Source organism: Medicago truncatula, chromosome 7, assembly GCF_003473485.1.
Source record: "Medicago truncatula cultivar Jemalong A17 chromosome 7, MtrunA17r5.0-ANR, whole genome shotgun sequence".
Classification (NCBI taxonomy): domain Eukaryota; kingdom Viridiplantae; phylum Streptophyta; class Magnoliopsida; order Fabales; family Fabaceae; genus Medicago; species Medicago truncatula.
Genome location: NC_053048.1, coordinates 56,020,666 through 56,035,931, shown reverse-complemented (window position 1 = coordinate 56,035,931; position 15,266 = coordinate 56,020,666). Strand labels below are relative to the sequence as shown.

The window sequence follows — 15,266 nt, the reverse complement described above, 5'->3', positions numbered from 1 at the left end:
AGCAACGATTTGGGGGTTTTGGGAAAGATTTGATTCTGAGATTTGGGGGTTTTGGGAGTGAGCAACGAGTGGGAGCGAAAGGGGGATTTGATTCTGAGATTTGGCAAAGGGAGACGAAAGGGGGAAGTGAGACTAAAGGGGGGAATGAAATTTGGGTTAAGCGGGGAATGAAAATTATAACGCGCGTTCTAATTAATTATCAAAGAAAACTCGCGACGGTTCATCAAAACAGCCGCAACAACTGTTGCAAAAATGCATTTTGAGGCAGTTGTAAGTTAAGGGTCGCAGATGAAGTGTCGCAAAATGCAGTTTTTCTTGTAGTGTATATAGGGGGACGAAAATAATGTTTTAAAAATAGGAGGACTTAAATCTCAATTAAGTTAAAATAGGGGGACGAAAAGTACATTTGAGCCAATTTAATTTAATGGGGTACATGGTCATATTTTAATATATAATCTTTGAAAATTGATAACAAACTAAAAAAACGGTTATCTACTCTCTACTACTATAATCTATACTATATACAGTATATGTAAAGAAAATAATCTCTTTAAGCTCTTTTGGATTGTCTTTTTCTCTTTCAAAAAATGCCTTCAATTTTCAATACAAATAACATATGTAACAAGCTTAGTTCAGTTGTTAGGGACAATGCATAATATATGCAAGGTCCGGGGTTTAAACCCCGACCACCATATATATATATATATAGGTCAAATGCATCTAAAGGTCCTTTAAGTTTTTCATTTTTCCCAAAGTCGTCCTTTAAGTTTCAAAAGTCTCAAACAAGTCCTTTTAGTTTTTGAATCGTTTCAAACAAGTCCTATTGTAGATAACATAGTTGGTAATTGCTTCCTTGAACTCATTTTTTGCACCAAATTTGGCTCCTAACACCCACTTAAAATTAATCATCTTTTTAGGCATGACAAATGGTGGATAATGCTCTTTGTTTCTATCATCTAAATCATCACTATCATCCTCTAAAAGGACTTGTTTGAAACGATTCAAAAACTAAAATGACTTGTTTGAGACTTTTGAAACTTAAAGAACTTGTTTGAGACTTTTGAAACTTAAAGGACGACTTTGGGAAAAATGAAAAACTTAAAACCTTTAGATGCATTTGACCATATATATATATATATATATATATATATAGATGACGAGTTCATCTTTACTCCATTTACCATTGCTCCATTTACTCCTTTTGAATGCATGGATGTTTGAATGTGGAAAAAACAAATCTAATGGCTAAGGTAGATTTACTCTATTTACTCCTTACTTCATTTGATAAAAAATAAAAGAAAGAAAACGCTTCTTCTCTCTGATACAACGTCCAACGTTTCATCTGCCAAAAATTATAAGAAACTAATCAAATAAAAATGAAGAGTTCATGAAATTAGATCTTATTTTTGAAAGTAAAGGTTTAGGTTTAGGAATCATCAATAACGTGAAAGTGGGTACTTAATTGCTGTACTTTTGTTAATGAAATTATTTTTAACAAATCAGCCATTTGCTTGCGGTTGCGAGACGACGGCGATTAGGGATTTGAAAGTTATGAAACCCTTACTCCAAAACAGCATAAACTAAAAATGGAGAATATTTAAATATTTCCAGACATTATAGAATAAACGGCGTGACATATTTCTCCTCCTCTCAAAAAAAATCTCTACTTCTCCTCCATTATTGCTTTGCTCAAGGTATTTGTTCTATTTCGAACAAATACTTAAATTGTGGTTGATAATGTTTCTTGCTTTGAATCTGTTTTGTTCTATGATTGATGTCTGTAAATATTTGATGAATATGCAGTTCTGAATTTTTTTGTATCAGAGAGAAAAAGCATTTTCTTTCTTTTATTTTTTATCAAATGAAGTAAGGTGTAAATAAAGTAAATCTACCTCAGCCATTAGATTTGTTTTTTCCACATGTCAAACATTCATGCATTCAAAAGGAGTAAATGGAGCAATGGTAAATGGAGCAAAGATGAACTCATGGATGACATATCTAGTGAGAATGACTTTTTTATGTGAGAATGTAAGAATACAGTATGAACCATTAGATTAAAATTGATTGGTTGAGATTAAAAAGCCTCATTTAACAAAAAATATGTCTCTCTCTACTCTATCATTTCTTTTAAACCTTTCTTCCTCTTTCCTCCTCGTCTAATATTCATCAGCCCATGGCATTTCCAGCAATTAACATGCCTTTTTTTTTTTTTGAATCAACAATTAACATGCCTCTTGAATCAATGAATCAATCTCTTGTTGTTGACTGTTCATCTTCAACCTGGGGCTAACATCAATTTTCCAGCATCTGTACCGGTTCACCACCTATATGTACCTACTTCTTCATCCCCGTCGGAATCCGACCGCCGTGAAACGCACTGTGAGCAACTGTTTTCTTTTAGTAATTGCTAGAAAGCTTGAAATTGGATATCGGATTCTTCAACTTTTTAATCTCAGCCAATCAACCTCTCTCTCTCTCTCTATATATATATATATATATATATATATATATATATATATATATATATAAGACATGTCTAGTGAGAATGACTTCTTTATGTGAGAATACATTATGAGCCTTTAGATTAAAATTAATTGGATGAGATTCAAAAACTTCATTTAACAACACATGCCTCTCTCTACTCTATCATTTCTTTTAAACCTTTCTTCCTCGTCTAATATTCATCAGCCATGGCATATTCATCAATTAACATGCCTCTTTTTTCTTTCTTTCTTTGAATCAGCAATTAACATGACTCTTGAATGAATGAATCAACAAATCAACCTGTTGTTTTGACTGTTCATCATTTTACCAGCATCTGTACCCATTCGCCACCTATCTTTACCTACTTCTTCATCTTCGTCGGAATGTGAGAATGACTTCTTTATGTGAGAATGTGAGAATACATTATAAGCCTTTATATTAAAATTGATTGGCTAAGATTAAAAAGCCTAATTTAACAACATGTACCAATCAATCTCACTCAATTCCTTCTCTCTTCTCTCTATTAACTATTCTTCTTCTCCCTTCAATGGATGATGTCTCTTCTTCCCCCACTGATCTATTCCGGCAACTCCGACACTCCCTGGCGCGAAGCACGCCGTCGCCACCACCCACCGCCGGTTTGTGATCAGAATCCCGTTGTTGCCACCAATCTGAACCGTTCGCGGTCGGAAACCGTGTAACAGAAACAACCCCAGATCCGATTTCAAGCTTTCTACTGATTACTAAAGGCTAAATTACCTTTTTGGTCCTCTAACTATTTAATTGGTATCAGATTAGTCCTCTAACTAAAAATTGATTTATTTTGGTCCTTTAAGTTTCTGACCGTTGCTACATTTAGTCCTTTCTGTTAGTTTTATTCAAATAAACGTTAGGATTTGTGTTATGTGGGTCCTCTAACTTTATTTATTAGTATCATTTTGGTCATATTCCTTGTTAAGGTATTATGATTAAATAGTGACTGATATTATTGGTAACTGTTATGGTTCATATGTATGTGTGAAACAAGAGGTCAGATACTCACATAACACAAATCATAACGTTTATTTGAATAAAACTAACAGAAAGGACTAAATGTAGTAACAGTGAGAAACTTAGAGGACCGAAATAAATCAATTTTTAGTTAGAGAACCAATCTGATACCAACTAAATAGTTAGAGGACCAAAAAGGTAATTAAGCCGATTACTAAAAGGATTTAATCTCATAGAACCTGTGTATAGTTTCAATTCAATTTAATTATTATTTAATCTAAAAAAATTAACAACAGCTCCAAAAAAGAAAGAAAACAAAAATCATGAAGACGACTGAACAAGATAACGATCGGTTACGACTCGTTTCCACGACGGTCGGATTCCGACTAAGATGATGAATTAGGTAAAGATAGGTCGTATTCTCACATAAAGAAGTCATTCTCACTAGACATATATATATATATATATAGGAGACATATCAAGTGAGAATGGATATGTTATGTGAAAATGATAGGAATAATTGTCGGCCCTTAGATTAGTTTGGATGGTGGAGATTAAAATCTTTAATTTAAAGAGCACGTGTGTATCACTTTATTGTATTATTCATCCACTACCGATTCATCTTCATCGTTATCGATGATCTGATTTTTTTTTATTATTGTAAGGTTGTTATCTACAATTTTCATCAAGCTCTAGATTGGTTTTGTTTTTTGAAGGCCATTTTTATAATTCAGAAACAAATCAAAGCTCTGTAACAAAGTAGAACAAAATCAAACGGAAAAAACCCAAAGAGGAACGTGAAAACATGATCTACTCTTGCCTCGCCGCCTCACCTATCCTATTTCGTCGTCGTTGTTCTTGATGCCATCTCCAGATCTCGACTCACGGTGGAAAGAGAGACGTGATAGTGAGAAAGACAACCGTGGATAAAATGATGTGAGAGTGAGAGGGACAACGCTCATGAAGAGAAACGACGAGGTGCAAGTTTCACAGAGATGGCGACGTGGGTGTGAACGGCGGCGATGGTGAGGCAGCAAGACAACATTCTTTTGCATATGAGGGACAGTGATGAAGATGAATGGGTAATGGAAAAATAATACTATGATGTTCCTTAAATTAAAGTTTTTAATCTCCACCATCCAAACTAATCTAAGGGCTGACAATTATTCCTATCATTCTCACATAACATATCCATTCTCACTTGATATGCCCCCTATATATATATATATAGGGTTTTGCTATAAGACACCTTTTATGAAGGTGTCTTTTAGCAAAGTTATAACTAAAAAATGGAAATCACACCTTGAGGTGTGGGTTGCTAAAAGACACCTTCATGGATGGCTTCTAGCATATATATATATATATATATATATATATATATATATATATATATATATATATATATATATATATTTTATTCCTTTATATTTAAAAATTGTAACAAAATATATGAATATATTTATACTTACTTTTTTATTATCCCAATTATACCCTTAAACAACTTTTTCTATAATAAAGATCGTTGTTGGTGTCACTAAAACAAAGAATTTAGATTTTATTTTTTTTAGTTATATTGTTGGTGTCATTGAAATAAATAATCATGATTAGTTTGGTTTTTTATTACTTCAAAGCAACATACATTTATATTTTTAGTTTTAATCTAAATCAAAATTTTATAAAAAAAAAATGTAACGCCCTACTTCTATTTAAGCAATTAAACATGCGAATAATACATTTATTCAAGAAATAGAGGTTACGCCACATTCAAAATTCAAAACGGATAGACATGTATATAAACCTCAACAATTACAGCGGAATATAAATCAGAGTGATCAAAATATGTACATGCCATGAATAAATAAATCATATCTCAAAGATGAATCTCAAAACCCAAACATACGGGCAGTCATCAACAAAACAATAATCCAAAGGAAAATAAAACAACCTAATCTAGACCGACACAACAAGCCTAGATCAGAGCCGACTCAACACCGATATCGGAGGAAGCTCCCGATATCCCAAGCAAGACTCACCGAGCACTACTCCTGCACAACGTCTACTCACCCATACAGGCAAGTAGGCGGTTAAAACCATTGGGGGTGAGCATTACATCAACATAATCAATAATATAGATAAGCAGGAATAGCATAGCCAATATCATGTAATGAATCAAAATAGATAAATTCCATACATGCATTATCACCACAATCCAAGTCTCGCCGACATAAATTCAATGAACACATCGTTATCAATATTCATCATTCACAAAATTAATCATAACATGACACAACAATTCATCAAATACAAACATCACCGTTAATCACGTACATCCACAAGTACATCAAGTAATTTCACAACTAGGACTCATGCCACAACATGATATGATCCTAGACATACCTCTATATGCATGCGGTACCATTCTCACAAATAATTAGGCCGTCGCCCATGATGCCGATAGAACATCATAATCATCACCAAAATCATCACCATTTAGATATGTAAAATATCCATCTCCATCAGTCATGTATGCATGAACATATGACTCAATAATAATGCATATGTCCACACAACAACTCACCAAATTCTCACCAATATTATTTGCATTTACGCGATCACACCAATAATTCATCACCACATAAATAATCATCATCATATCACAATAACAATATATATGAACTCATCGATCTCATCTTATCATTACAATAATTCTCAAGTATTAATTAAGAGAACATACAACACACTATCTTAATATCATATCAACGTATCATAAATTATCCATACATCCCCATTTTCAAGTAAACCAAGTTTCAAATACTCTAACACTTTTAAATGAACTCATAACAACAGACTTTGAAGTTTGGAAACTATCCATAAGGGTTGGGTTGACTTAGAAGCAATGGTGCGGAAGTTTTCGTAAAGTTTTAGTAAAACATCCTTAGAGTATTTTCTTCATAATTCAAAAACAAAATAATATTTTCAAGTCAAACCAAAGCCAAAGGAATACCAACTCAATTGTCTACAACTTTTATGTTTTATCCAAAGTCCAAAACAAAACAGAAATATGCGGAAACGATGCAAGAGCGCGAAACTGGGAAAGCTGTCACTGGGCAGCTCGCCTCGCGAGTAAGGGTTACTCGCCATGGCGAGCAATTCCAGTGGCTACTCGCCACCAGCTCGCCTCCCACTCGCCTCGCGAGTGTTGACAGTTTGCAGAAAACTCTGTTTTCGTGAAAAATCCATTTTCACCCCAAAATCCCAATTTTCAACTTCCCAATGCCCAAATTGATTCCAAAGTTTACCCAAACGTTTTTAAACATGAAAAGATACTTAAAATCATATACAAACTTGAATCAAACATCAATTTAAACAACATCACCATTTGACCCATTTTCTCAAAACAACAACAACATCTCATTTTTCTCATCAACAACCCATGAACATGTATACCCAAGTCATGGTTCACTCACAATAATCATCAATTAACAACAACAACATCAAAGAGCATGAATCACATCTTATTTCTCAACAACACATCAAAAATTCACAAATTGGTTATAATTTCACAACTTAACAATTATGCATGCTTTGAACATGTAATTTCACCCACAAACATACCATAATCATCAATTCATGCACAAGAAAACAACATCACAGTAAGAGCACGAATTTAGCATCAATTGTTCATCAACCCATTTTCGTAAAACATGAGAAAATGCAAAAATTTGAATTGATTATGATGAAAACAAACCCCCTTACCTTAGATGATGTTTAATCTTAACTTAGGCTTCACTTTAGCTCCTAATTGCTTCAATCTTCAAGTTTCTCCCTTCCTCTAACCTTGTTCTTCCTTCACCTCTCAGTTCTCTCTCTAACTTAGTGAAATGAAAAGGAATGAATGAATTTGCTCTCACAACCCTAATGTTATTTCCCCCTAGTGGGCTTAACTTAGTTTTAGTGGGCTTAACCCGTTTCTATTCAAACCACAATTTTAAAAAGTTTCTATACACTCAACGGTAATTACTAACAACGGTAAATTATAACCAACGGTCACTAAACGGTAAAAACTAATCACTACACTAGTAACTTAATAAAATAAGGGTTCTCACTAAACATTAAAATAATTCTCACCAAAATTACCATTTTACCCTTACCTGCCAAATGACCAAAATACCCTTCTAATAAGGTAATCCATGTAAATGCACCCAATGACAATTAAATACACCCAAGCACAATTAATCACACACAAACACATAATAAAAGTAATTAAAATAAATCTAGCTAAAAATCGGGCTGTTACAAAAAACACCGTTAATAATTTTTAAACGTTAGCATAATAAAAAGAGAGGAAAGACAGACACGTGAATGCCTGTCTTTTCGCTAGTAAACTTATAAAGGCAACATAAGAGTTAAACCAAAGCCCAAAGACTAAATTGAAGAATCAACAACTAGCATGCTCTCACTATTTCAGATGTTCACCCTTAATCTATTGCAGAATTCAAAAACATGCAAAATTCTAGTAAAATCTCATGAAAATCACATAAAATCGTGAAAACCTTGAAAAATCGCTCGATTTTAAAGGATTATAAGAAATTTATTTATATGTGTCAATTTTGACCGGTTTGTATAAAATCACAGGTTTCCTTAGCATCTAAGGTTTTGAGTAATTTATGTATAAATATTGTTGAACATGAAACTTTGAGTCATTTATGACTGTATGTAATTCATAACAAATATTTATCATTGTTTTTGTGGAATCCATCGATTTTGATTGGGAATTTACGATTTTCCTATCCTATATTATTAGTTATATAAAAGTAGTTGAGTAAAATCTTTCAATTTCAATTGCGATTTTACGATTTTCGATTTTGTTATTTCCTTTAGATTTGAAGTAAAATTTCAATGTTGACAACCTTGCTCACCAATGTATAATGCCAAACATGCTGCTTTAAGAAAATCAATTTAAATTTAGCTGGAGCTACTCTGCGCATGGTTATGAATAAGGAATGTTGTCTATAGTGGGTGGAGTAAAGCATTGTTCTTTAATCTTTACAAATTATTATAGAAGTGCATACATGGTGACAGGGGGCATTGATGATGATGGCAATAATGGTGCCTCCAGCCAGCTTAGCTAGCAGAAGCTTGGGCTTTATTTGGTAACAATAGTGGATGACAAATAAGCTAGTTGATAGCTTATAGCTGATGACTAGTAGCTGATAAGTTATTTGAAGTGTTTAGTAAAATTAGCGGTTCAATTAGCTGATAGATGTAAAATTACATAAAAGGACATTTTTAATTCATAATAAAGTTTATATCAATTAATATTTAAAGTATTTAAAATTAAAAATTGTTAATTTAATATTATTATTATTAAATTAATTTTTAATTCCTAAATTTTAATTTATATTTATTTTCATTTGCCTAAAAAAATTAGATATAAAGTGTAAAAAAAATTAAACGTAACAATAAATAAAATATAGTTTGTACAAAAAAATAATATTTAAATATTAAAATAGTCCAAAAAAAAAAATCGTAACAATTATAAAGAAAAAAAACTTAAACGTAACGGTAAAAAAATATCTTTTTCTATTGAGAAAAAAAGGATCATTCATTCATAAAAAGATAGCATTCATATTTAAAACATATGTATTTTAATTTATAATATAATAAATGTTTAAGGGTAAAAAATGAAATTTAGTTAGAATAATAAGGGTAAAACTAAAATTAAAAGTGAGAAGATATAAATTATATGCTCAAACGCTACTTGAAATAGTTTCTGAAAAATAGTTTATAAGCTCGTGAAATAAACTATAAACTCATGATGAAAAGTGTTACCAAACAAAGTTTTTTCCGTCAAACAAGTTTATAAACTATAAGCTAAGAGCTAAAAACTCTTTGGATGTTACCAAATAGACCTTGGTAAAATCTTTGACTACTTTCGTTTTTTCTGCGTAGATTGTGGGGCGGGAATTGAAGCAAAGAAGAGAGGGAAGTGGGACCCTGTTTTCTATGGAAGGCAGCAAGCAAAAATATCACCCTAATGGTACAAGGGTATTGAGTTTTTTTTTTTTTTTTTAAGAAATCAAAATGAAATTATATAACACACCATACAGCAATATCCAAGCACAAGGTATGCTTAGGGTATTGAGTTACATGATGTTAAATCGCATGAATAAATTAAATAAAATTTGATGACTCGATTGTGTCATTTGGTCTCAATAAAAATATCATTTTTTCATTAAATCGGATAAATTAACATAATTTCACAAATTCATTCTTTAAATTGAAATCTATTGACTATGGCATAATTATATTACAAAGACAAATTAATTTTAATTGTACTTCAAAAAACAACATATTAATTTAAATCACAATATTTGTAAATATAATAAATTAGAAGAACTTTCATAATATGTCTTTTTTTTTTTGGCAAGTAGCTTAGTGGCTAGAGAAATTCACCTTAAAGATGAATAAGTGGAGTGTCTGAAGTTCGAACCCAACCCCTGCACATATTGTACATTATCCTTTACCAAATGAGTTAAACTCATGGGAACTCATAATATGTCATTAAGTTGAAATTATATAAAGTTTTTGGTTTTGCCTTAACAAAATTTGATTATACCCCGAAATGACTACAATATCCTTAATATAAAATATAATTTCAGTTGTATCTAAAATTCGTTCAATCATTTCTCTCCTATTCAAAACATGTATTCATCACAAATTGGGCTTATGATGTAGCCTATATAAACTGAGTTTACGTTTCTGTGTGCATAAACTGAGTTTAACTTGCTTACGCAAATTCCGTTTGTGTATAAAGAATACTTTTTTTTTTTGTTTGAAGGAGTGTATAAAGAATACTTATACTGAGTTTATTTGATCAAGGGTAGTTTTGGTATTAACAAGAAATTTTAATTAAAATTAAGTGTAACTAAATTTTTTTGACGTGTGAATAGATATTGTCCTTCACTCATTCATTCATGAATGCAGTTTTTTATTCGCTAGACTAGATGTGCTGCCTGTGCACACATTTTTTTTTTTTTTTTTTGGTGTAAGAGAGGGCAAAGCTCAAAAGAAAACAAAATTAAGAAGCTAATCGAACATTCCTAAGCATGCAAGCCCCGGATAAATCATCAAAAAGGATTCTTTTGATCTCAGAAGGAGGAGACTCCAACACTAGAAAATTAAAATGATTTGTAGAAATGCTTAAATTAGCGAGCCAATCAGCACTCTTATTTCCTTCACGCCAAGTATGGTTGAGTTGAACATTCCAACTCATCTTCAGCAGCTTCCGGATACAGTAAACTAAAACAGGAATATTCCCATTAAACTTGAAATTATCAGAAATCATGTCAATCAAAATCTTTGAATCACTTTCCACTATAAGATAAGAGTAATGTTCCCTCCAAGCCATGTCCAAATCCAAATATAGCCCCCACATCTCAGCATGTAAGGCATCACAAGCTCCAATCTTCTTAGTGTAGCCTTTGATCCATCTACCATCTGAATCACAAAAAAGGCCGCCACATCCGGCAATAACCCCCATAACCTTGCAAGCACCATCACTATTAAGCTTGATCCAACCTTCTTGAGGCCGCTTCCAACCTATATAGATGATTTCCTTCAACTTTCGACCAATATGAACATGTTCCAGATTACAATCTTCAATATTTTGAACAAATCTCTAAATTAAAGAAATATTGCATGTGCACACATTGTTATATACATAAACGAAATTTGCGTAAGCAGGGTAAACTCAGTTTAATATGACTTCAGTTGAGGAATTTCACTTATATGACTATTGACCATTATTCTTGATGATTAATCATGTGAAAGTAAGTAGTTAGAATTAGTTTCTGGTTGTTTTTTGCACCTTTAATGTAAATCTTTAATGCGTTCTTGTTCTTGGCTTTGATTATGATCACTAGGATTGCCTTCAAAATATGGATGAGGCTTGTCCCAACACATGGTCATTTTAATTATACTCGATTTTATCTTTCGAATGAAGTTTACTTTCTTGTAAAAAAGAAAGTTGAAGAACTCCCCTTATATTATGACTACTTACTATTTTTCATGCAGGCTGGTTTCAACTCGAAAAAAGCAGTCGCTACTTTTTGACTTTAATTAGGATAATCAATCATTGTGTGGGATCATCATCTAATTGATAAACAGGGGGTAGGGCGTGCCTAATGCTATGTAGTATTGTGGGGAACCCACAATTAATTAAGCAGAAAACTGAAGTTTGTTTAATTATTTATTAATTGGATATTCATTAATTAATTCTTCAGTTTTTAGCTATAATATATAAAGAGGAAGGCATGAATATTGAAATGAGCATGAAGATGGGGTGTACCAGCAATTTGAAGAACGCTGTGATAGCATTCTTGGCTCCTCTTCCCTCCATTATCTTCTACCTCTCATTCATTAATAATGCAACTGATCACCCATTCTGCTATCGCCACCCCCTCCTATTAGTCAATCTCCTTTTCTTCTTCAACGTCAATATCCTCTTTTGGCTCATCGCTCTAATCCAATCCAGCCACTGGGTGGGTATATATCCGTATATCTTCTTCCTTCTTTTAATCACTATGATTGATATATATATATTTATGTTATGCAGATGATTGACCCTTATTGGACAGTGATACCTGTGATGCTTGTCCATTATTATGCAGCCCACCCTTTGGCTCACTATGATTTCTGGAGGTCAAGGATAGTGATCCTGTTGACTTGGGTGTGGAGTATTAGACTCATCCACAACTACTTCAGACGAGAGAAGTGGCAATGGGGTGCAAGGGAAGATTGGCGTTTCACTGATATGATTCAACAATATGGAAAACATTGGTGGTGGGCTTCCTTTTTCTCCATCTACCTACCTCACCAGTTGTTGCTCATTGGATTGTCACTTCCCTTTTATGTTATCCACTCAGTAAATCAGCCTTTGAACATCTGGGACTTGGTAGCTGTTGTTGTGTGTGTATCTGGCATCCTCATAGCATACTTTGCGGATAATCAACTTTACAATTTTGTGATGATGATGATGAGTAATGATATGATCCTTGAGAGTGGTTTGTGGTACTATACTCGGCATCCTAATTACTTTGGTGAGCAGCTATGGTGGTGGGGACTTGTAGTATTTGGTTGGAACTTGGGGTATGGGTGGACCTTTATAGGAGCATTGCTCAACACAATGTGTTTGGGTTATGTGACCAAACTTGTGGAACAAAGAATGTTGAAACAAGACGAAAGAGTAGAAGCATATAGGAAGTATCAGAACACAACTTCTGTATGGATCCCCTGCTTCAAGTTCAACTCATCATCATATCCTAATTTACCACTCAATAAAACTAAGAATGCCTGATCCATCTTTTGTTGTTTCTTCATTATGAGACACTGTCACTTATTTATATTCAACTTGGTGGGATTTTAAAATCTTAATTCTTTTTGTGGATGAAATCAATTAATTTTCAATATTTTATATTAAGTTTCCATATATCTTTTACATAGATAACTCTAATTTCTTACAGTGAAACAAATAACTCTAATTTGCTTTCAGCTAATTTTTAACATATTATTAAATCAAGGAAAACGTTGTTTATAGTGAAAAGAAATTCGCATAATTTCATGTTCCCGATGCCTTCGCGAGATTTCTCTCACTATATATATAGTCAGTCTAGCATGACTAATTCTCCATATTACATGGGAAAATTTGCCTTGTCCCAGCTTTGAACTCTCTACCTTGAATCGCTGACATTTGATCTACTCACCAGACGAACAAATCGATTGGCCTCTTTTTAACCCTTTGCTTTTTCCATTTATTACTTTGTTATAATTTACTCAAAATATGTGAAAAACAAGGTAAAAATACAAGGAAATCAATATGGACTTGACTTAGTAATATTTATAAGAATTGGAGATTTTTCATTTCATGAAATATAAATCAACAAGTGCCTTAAAATACATAGGTAATTAAACTAACGTCAATTTAACACTTATCAACTGACACTTATCAACTCTCATCGACTTAAAACTTTATTTGTACTCAAACTAAAGTCCAAAAAAAGTAGGTTCAAGACATAAACCTAAAAATTTCTATAGTGGATCATTTATCCTAAGGTTTATGATGAATCGAAAGTGCTTGAATCAACTTTTTTGAAAGTTTGCATGTTTCAAAGAAATGCAAGATAGAAATTAAATTTCATGAATATCCTTGAATCAAAAAATACATATGAATGAACTGCTTACTCAAAGTAGGATTCTAAATTTCAAATGCACAATCAATCAATTCAGGTTGTCATTTTCAAATTTCATGTTGTAGTGAAGTATTGTTGGTAGGAGGACTTTGTTGTCATTTTGAAAACATTGATGTCTGAATAAACCATTGAAGCATCAAACGAGAGTTTGGACGCTAGAAGTAGGATTGACAATGAATCGAGCAAACTCGAACAAAATTTTGAATTTCACTCGACAATTGATTCGTTAAACTTGGTTCATTAACCAAATAAGTTGAACTCAAGATATATATGTGGTTCAACTCGTTTGATTCATGAGCTGACTCGATTATATTTATAATAAAAAATAAAATAAAAGATTGTGAACATGAATATACACTAAAAATAGTTAGCTTATTTTTTATACAAAAAATAATTAACTAAATTTAAAATTTGTTAGGCAATACTGAGTCAATTATGAGGACGACTTCCTCTAATATTTTTGTATGTAATTTTTAAAAGAATTATTATTGCTAATTTAATTAAAAAATTAGTAATTATTTACTTTTTTGAAGAGTTTAGCAATTGCTTAAGACCATCAATTAATCTATAAGACTTGGAACCTATTAGGTACCACCATTTATGCAAAAAAGTTGAGTGCTTAATGAGTTTGGAGGTCTCAAATAAGCATCTCATATACATGTGGGTCCCACACATATTTGATATTAAAAAATGAAATGTAATGATATAAAGTTATTGATAGATGATTAATGGATTCCGTTTAAGAAATTTGTGTGAGGTGCTGGCTTGGAGGAATTGAATGTTTATTAGGTACTAACGTTAAAAAATTAAAAATGAGTATTGTGTACACGTGTGTACCAATTTAAGGACCCAAAAATGAATTTCTCCATTTGAGTAATGTGATTTAAGCTAACTAGGGTGTTCAACCGGTCAAATCTAAACCGATCAAAATCAAAACCGCAAACCAATTAAAAAAACGAAAACCACACAAAACTGACTTTTATTGAATGTGTTTGGATGTTATTTTGTGAAAGCTGCTCGGATCTTGGATTGATTTTTCAAAACCGAACCAAATCAAACCGAACCGCATACATATATCTTAGTACATATTTCCATTATTTATAAGTATAATATATTATATTAAGCTGTTAGTTTTTTCTTCTTAATTCTTTTAATACTACATATGAGTTTAATCTAATTAATTTTGTTATTATTTCACATGTTTCAAAGATAATAAATTACTTGTTATATTTTGAATCAAACCTACTATTTTACCATATTTTTAAAAGATTATAATTAATAAAAAAAGTTAAAATTTATAATTTGGAATCCAAAAATTGATCCAAATTAAACCGCGTTAAATTGGATTGAATACAAAATATGATCCAAATTAATCATCCAAAACATAATTGAACCGCATATAATTTAATCCTTGGATTTGATGAGTTTTTGCTTAAAACCGATCCAAACCACACGACGAACACCTCAAGAGCTAACGAGTCGAACTGTGTTATTCGTAAACTTGAATCGAGTGAGTTCGAGCTAACGTAAAAAATATTAAAA

At 32.1% G+C, this 15,266-nt stretch overlaps 1 protein-coding gene across 1 annotated transcript; it reads left to right on the top strand.

Moving 5' to 3' along the window:
* Positions 1-11,763: 11,763 nt before the first annotated feature.
* Positions 11,764-12,964, top strand: LOC25499744 (uncharacterized protein C594.04c). The gene is made up of 2 exons (XM_013595168.3): positions 11,764-12,017; positions 12,092-12,964. The coding sequence occupies exons 1-2, from the start codon at positions 11,790-11,792 to the stop codon at positions 12,830-12,832; spliced, it is 969 nt and encodes a 322-aa protein (XP_013450622.2). The 5' UTR covers positions 11,764-11,789; the 3' UTR covers positions 12,833-12,964.
* Positions 12,965-15,266: the final 2,302 nt, after the last annotated feature.

Excerpts from the sequence above, each read along its gene's own strand:
- LOC25499744 (XM_013595168.3), top strand. The coding sequence starts at position 11,790 with ATGAATATTGAAATGAGCATGAAGATGGGGTGTACCAGCAATTTGAAG. Across the intron at positions 12,018-12,091 it reads TAATCCAATCCAGCCACTGG|ATGATTGACCCTTATTGGAC; the intron begins GTGGGTATATAT and ends TATGTTATGCAG.